General features: G+C 34.3%; 1 protein-coding gene and 1 non-coding gene across 2 annotated transcripts; one reads left to right on the top strand and one right to left on the bottom strand.

The window, feature by feature from the left end:
* Positions 1-163, top strand: LOC111427651 (U1 spliceosomal RNA). The gene has a single exon (XR_002707968.2). It is a non-coding gene; the product is annotated as a U1 spliceosomal RNA (small nuclear RNA).
* Positions 164-3,225: 3,062 nt separating this feature from the next.
* On the bottom strand, positions 3,226-4,197 carry LOC111427237 (Dehydrodolichyl diphosphate synthase subunit). The gene has a single exon (XM_023062258.2). The coding sequence runs from the start codon at positions 4,117-4,119 to the stop codon at positions 3,250-3,252; it is 870 nt and encodes a 289-aa protein (XP_022918026.2). The 5' UTR covers positions 4,120-4,197; the 3' UTR covers positions 3,226-3,249.
* Between the last annotated feature and the right edge of the window lie 2,081 nt (positions 4,198-6,278).

Here is a 6,278-nt window from a genome sequence, read left to right as displayed (position 1 = left end):
ATACTTACCTGGCGTAGGGGCTACCGTGATCAATAAGGCGGTTCCCCCAGAACGAGGCCCTCCCATTGCACTTCGGTCGGGCTGACCTCTGCGATTACCCCTAATGCGGGTAACTCGGGCGCGTAATTTTTGCTAGTCGGGTCTGCGTACGCGCTAACCCGGATTATATTAATACAAACATAACTACAATACAGGTTTACCTTGTATAATATTACCAATTGCCAAAGATAAAATTATCCGATCTTAGCCGAAATCGTTTGCGGCTGAGGCTTTAGATTATGTTCATAACAGTTAAAGTCTCCTTTCTGTTGTATCAGTATTGATCGAGATTGTGACCGAGGCGCTTGATTGCGCTCTTACCCATTCTGTATACGTATAATTCATTAGCTTCGGCGGTGTTTATATTTTTTATTGTCCAATGGAGATTTTTGAGTGATACACTCATCTGTTTTATTCTGTCGGTTATCCATGTTTTTTTTGGTTTACATTGTTGTATGTTCCTTGTGGGACACGCGTCGTTATATATTTTAATTAATGTCTTGTGAAACCAGTTAAATTTATCTTGTAAAGTAATTGATGGGTTATACATCATACTCCAGTTTATCTCTCGGAGCAATGTGCATAGTCTATTTAAGTTTTTTGAAGATAAATTTCGAGTGTATCTAGTGACATTCTTTGTGATTTCGGTATTATTTACATTACATTACATTACATAGAATACGTATCGGGTAGGCGGACCAACCAACCTTGCACCGCGTCCCTAAGGATCTATTGTACCCCGATAGATATCGTTATCAAATTTCACCGTGCAGTCCAATGCTCTTAACGAACATTAATACCTTGCTCGGCGAAAGGTCATTCAGATCTTTTGAGGAGATAAACTGCGACCCAAAAATCGAGAATCTGATACGATTAACGGCAGGGCAGTGGCTAAAACATGCTCAACCGTCTCTGCTTCCTCCGCACATAGTCGGCATTCAACATCGTCGGCTTAACCCAACAAGTTGAGGTGTGCTTTTAATCGGCAGTGCCCAGTAAAAAACACCCATTAGAACTTTTATGCTACTACGGGCAAGTTCTAAAATATTCCCGGGTTTCATTCCAGGAGAACTGGTCCACAGTAGGCGAAGTCTCTCTTCAGCTCACAGTCCAATCCTATATTTGTCCATCGCAAATGATACACCAACTGCTGGTTCCGGCCCCACAAACGCTTCAGCGCTGCCATCTCGTGCTAGCTTATCTGCCGCTTCATTGTCAGCAACCCCAGAGTGACCCGGGACCCAGATCAGAGAGACTCTGTTATCACAACTCAGTGTGTTTAATGTTCTCTTACAATCATTAACCAGAGCCGACACCGTTTTCACGGCTTGCAGCGCCTGGAGAGCGGCTTGACTGTCTGAGAAAATTCGTACTGTCATGTTCTTCACCCCTCTTTCAAGAAGGATTTTAGCACTCATGTCAATAGCAAATACTTCCGCCTGGAATACAGTACAGTACGTACCCAGGCTGTAGGCTTGCTTAATTCGAGGTGTCTGGCAGTATACTCCTGCTCCTATCCCTTCAGGCGTTTTTGATCCATCTGTGTACAAGCAAATGTCTGCCCGAACCAGAGAATTTTCATTTTCGATCCAGGACTGCCGCTCAGGCAGTACAATCTGGTATCGAGCATTAATCACTGATAGTGATACCGCCAAATCTGACGGCATTGATAGCACAGTATCAGTGCTTATGTCTTCCGCAGCCCATTGGTAGGACATGTCGGAACAGTTTTGAGCATATTGCTTAAATCTGTAAATGGTTGTTCTAGCCACTTTCTTTATATGCAAATGCAGAGGAGATAGGCCAAGCAGAACCTCTATTGCTAGAGTTGGCGTTGTGCCTATCGCACCAGAGATTGCCAATTCCGCTACTCGTTGAATTCGTGAAAGTTTACTGATAACTGAAGTCTGTCGGACTTTCCTATACCAGGCTGCTGCTCCGTATGATTTCGGTATTATAGCGTATAGTTAATATTTACGCTGTGTGGTCCGATATACCAAGATCCAGTATCTTGGATTTGGTGTCAATATCCTCAATGTTAGTTACCATGTAGTCAATGCATGTCGCTGATATATGACCATTTGGAAATGTTTGTATTCTAGCGGCAGTTCATTTCCAAGATTGAAGGAGTCCAATATGTCATAAAGCGCTATTGAGTGTGTCGAGCGTGATAAGCCATCAATGTTAAGATCGCCACAGAAGATTATATTGTTCGAATTTCTGGACACGATATCCAGACCCTCACTTAATTTTTCAAGAAATAAGGTTTTATCACCTCCTGCGGGTCTGTAAACGGCCATGATGTTGATTTTTGTATTTGCAAACTTAATAATTGTAGCGGAGCATTCTATGATACCATCTATAGAAAGCATTTTGATTGGTTTTATCTCTAAGTTTATTATATTTGATCTTACGTATATTAACACGCCGCCTCTGGGCCTTGGATATTCAAACTTGTCACTCTGTTTTCCGATGCCCAATGCTCACTTAAGCGTAATACGTTCCAGTCATATTCACTTGTTAAAACTTCTAAGTCATTAATTTTGGTGTGTAAGCCTATTACAATGCTTCGTCATAATTATTTATTTAAAATTACATATACACTGTTACCAGTTGGGTCTCTTGGAAGATATCGCTTATTGCGATATATTGATCTGTTTGCCTTGATGTCTATATGTGGATTACATTGGGAGATTTCTTTATTGACTACACTTACAAGTTACAGCTTGTATTATACATATGCATATTCAGTTGCCTACCCCGCAGACCTACCTCGACCCCAAGGTCTATAGAACATAAGGTTACCTCATTCCCTATGCCTCTGTAGTATCGATTATTACCCCGCAAATTGACGTCACTGGTTCGATACAGTCAGAATAAAAGATAGCCTATACGTGCCTATACTGTGGTACAGTCTTGGGTACAGTCTATATAAAATATTTAAACCTCGCATCCTGTTGTGTTGTTCACAGAACCAGCTACGTCACTGACCCACCTTGCCTCTCAGAGGAGGAGAATTGGTATTGGGTAACCTTATGTTCTATAGACCTTGCCTCGACCCTGCTACAGAAATTTTCCTGATTAATTGGGCTTTATATAAAGTAACTGAGCCCCATTAGGAGCAATCAAGGCTAAGATAAAATCATTAATTTTATTTAAAGGAAATAAATAAAACATTTTTAAAACTAACCTAAAAAATTTATTTCCAATCTAATTCTTAGCATATAACTCTAATTGCGCCCATCTTTTCTCATCAACATTATCAAGAAAGTTCTTAACCTTTTCATTACATTCATTATAATCTTTATTTAAACATTCTGAATCCCTAGATTGCCTCTGATACTGAAAAACAGCTCCTAATAAATGCCATATACTAAACTCTGGCCATAAAATATCAGTGAAATAAATCAAAGAATTCCAACTTTGCCACAGCAAGAAATCACTGAATCGAACTTCCCCAGACGTTCTAATTAATATATCAGGTTCTTTGGAATGATTCGTGTACAAACAATCACTGATTAATTTCTCATCGATGTCATCAATTGAAATCTCATCATTTTTAACTCCATTTATAATCGTTTTAATTGAACTGCAAATTTCGTCCTTCGAAGTATAAGCAAATCCAACATTTAAAAATAACTTCTTATTATTTCGAGTCATAATCATCGCTTTCGCTATATCTCTACGAATATCTTCAGGTATTAAGCTTAAATTTCCAATAACCCTTACACAAACACCCTCTTCTTTTAATTTATCACCCTCTTCTAAAAGATTTCGAAACTTCTCTTTCGCCAACTCCATTAAACCTTCAACCTCTTCTTGGCTACGTTTAAAATTTTCTATGCTAAACGCATAAACGGTTACCTCTTCGATTCCTAGTTCAAAACACCATTTTAATGTTTCTGCTAATTTATCAAACCCACTTTTATGTCCAGCTACTTTTTTAATATGATTTTTCGTAGCGTATCGACGATTTCCATCCATTATAAACGCAATGTGACGGGGAACTTGACCCGATTTTATTACGTTTACACAAAAACGTTGAATACATGTTAAAGGGGTGTCTAAAATCCACGCCATAAATAATTAAGTATTTAATATAACGCAATTTAATTTTTTTTTATGACAAGACTTTAACCTAAAAAAAAATTTTTTACTTTGACGTTGTTTTTGTGGCGCCATCTAGTAACGAAATCAATATAAATTGTTTAATTAATCGAATTAATTATCTAAAATTAATTAATATTGTTTTATAAGGATTTAAAAGTTATTAAAACAAAATTTTGATTAAATTAATGTTAAAAAGTTAGTTTATTTATTAAACCGTTTAAGTGGTGCCATCTAAGGTTGTATTTAAATGGTGGTGAAAAAAAATCAAAAAAATAAATTTGAATTATGATTAGAAAATAATTTTAAGATTTTTGGATAAACTCGAAAACGTAATTTATGTAAACACAAAATTCAATATTAATTGTAAAAAAATATTTTGGTTTTGACATTTTTGTGGCGCCATCTAGTAACGAAATCAATCTAAATTGTATAATTAATTGAATTAATTATCTAAAATTAATTAATAATATTCTTTTATAAGGATTTAAAAGTTATTAAAACAAGATTTTGATGAAATTAATGTTAAAAAGTTAGTTTATTTATTAAAAGTGTAACATCCCCGCAAAAGCCTTGTTGTGACGTCATTGGAAGAATTGACATTTCTATGTTTTTATTTATACAGTGTATTTCACTTAAGAAGGAATACACAAAAATATTAAAAAAAAAGATATAAAATAAAATATAAAGCGAAATATTAACGGTTATAATTTTATTATTGTTAGGTTATCCAACTTGACTCGGTTACCATGGTGATTAAGATCCAAATATTGTAGGTGCTTGTCAAAATTGACGTTGAATTTAAGTTATTTTTAGTGAAAAACACATAATTAATTGGATTTAAAGGTTGTATTTAATTCAAAATGGGTAAATGGATGAAATTATAAGCAAGGTAAGTGGATTAAATCAAAAAAAAAAAATTTTAGATCAATTAAAATGTACAAGAATTTAGGGTTAAATAACAATTAAAACTAGAACTAACACTAGAACTAGAAAGTTTTAGGTTTAGCCGGGCGTCTTAGACAAGAACTTAGAAAAATCTGAAGACGCACGACTAAACCCCAATATTTCTAGTTCTAGGTCTAGTGTTAGTTCTAGTTTTACACTAACACTATCACTAAAACTAACACAAGACCTAGAACTAGAAACAGTCGGGTTTAGTCGTGAAAAAAACTTTCAGTTGTCAATGTCAACTTTAAGTTTACTTTTAATTTTAACATATTTGTAAACTTCATAAAAAATCCTTTAAAATGAGTCCAAACTCGACATATTTAACTTTAATATTAATGGAAATACAATCACTTCCGGTTTGAAACGTCAACGTCAATTTTGACATATTTGTCATCTTCATTAAAAAACCGAAACCCGAAGTTAGCAAAAATGAAGATAGCAATTTAATGATTAAATATTAATACCAACCTTAATTTTTAATTTTTTTAATTGTATTTTTGTTTTTGTGATCAATTTTAAGACATTTTATAAAAATTAAAAATTTGTCAAGATGACATTGACATTTCAAACCGGAAGTTGCTTATATCTCGACTAATATTGGAATTAAACGTATCATGTTTGGGTTCATTTTAAAGGATTTTTCACGACAATTACAAATATGTCAAAATTGACGTTGACATTTCTAACCGGAAGTTGACCATAACTTGATTAATATTGAAGATAAATATGTCGTGGTTGTACTCTTTTTAAAGGATTTTTAATGAAGATTACAAATATGTCAAAATTGAGGTTGACATTTTAAATCTGAAGTTAGTTATCACATAATAGACAAATGGACAACTTCATGGCGTTCTTTTATGATGCATTCTTTATTAAAAAAAACCTTTAAAATGAGTCCCAACATGACGCACTTATCTCAAAAAACAAAAAAGTTTGAATAAAAAAAACGTTAAACCCGAAGTTAGCAACAATGAAGATAGCAATTTAATTATTAAATATTAACACCAACCTTAATTTTTTTTTTATTGTATTTATGTGTATTTATTATGTTTTTGTGATAAATTTTAAGACATTTTATAAAAATTAAGAATTTGTCAAAATTGACGTTGACATTTCTAACCGGAAGTTGACCATAACTTCATTACTAGGTTGCCAGGTCTCATCATATTACCTTTAATCTC

This window comes from Onthophagus taurus, chromosome 3, assembly GCF_036711975.1.
Source record: "Onthophagus taurus isolate NC chromosome 3, IU_Otau_3.0, whole genome shotgun sequence".
Taxonomy (NCBI): domain Eukaryota; kingdom Metazoa; phylum Arthropoda; class Insecta; order Coleoptera; family Scarabaeidae; genus Onthophagus; species Onthophagus taurus.
The sequence above is the reverse complement of the archived record's forward strand: the minus strand, read 5'-3'. Positions and strand labels throughout refer to the sequence as shown.

What these genes read in the sequence shown, in the direction of transcription:
- LOC111427237 (XM_023062258.2), bottom strand. Translation starts at nt 4,119, where the DNA reads ATGGCGTGGATTTTAGACACCCCTTTAACATGTATTCAACGTTTTTGT.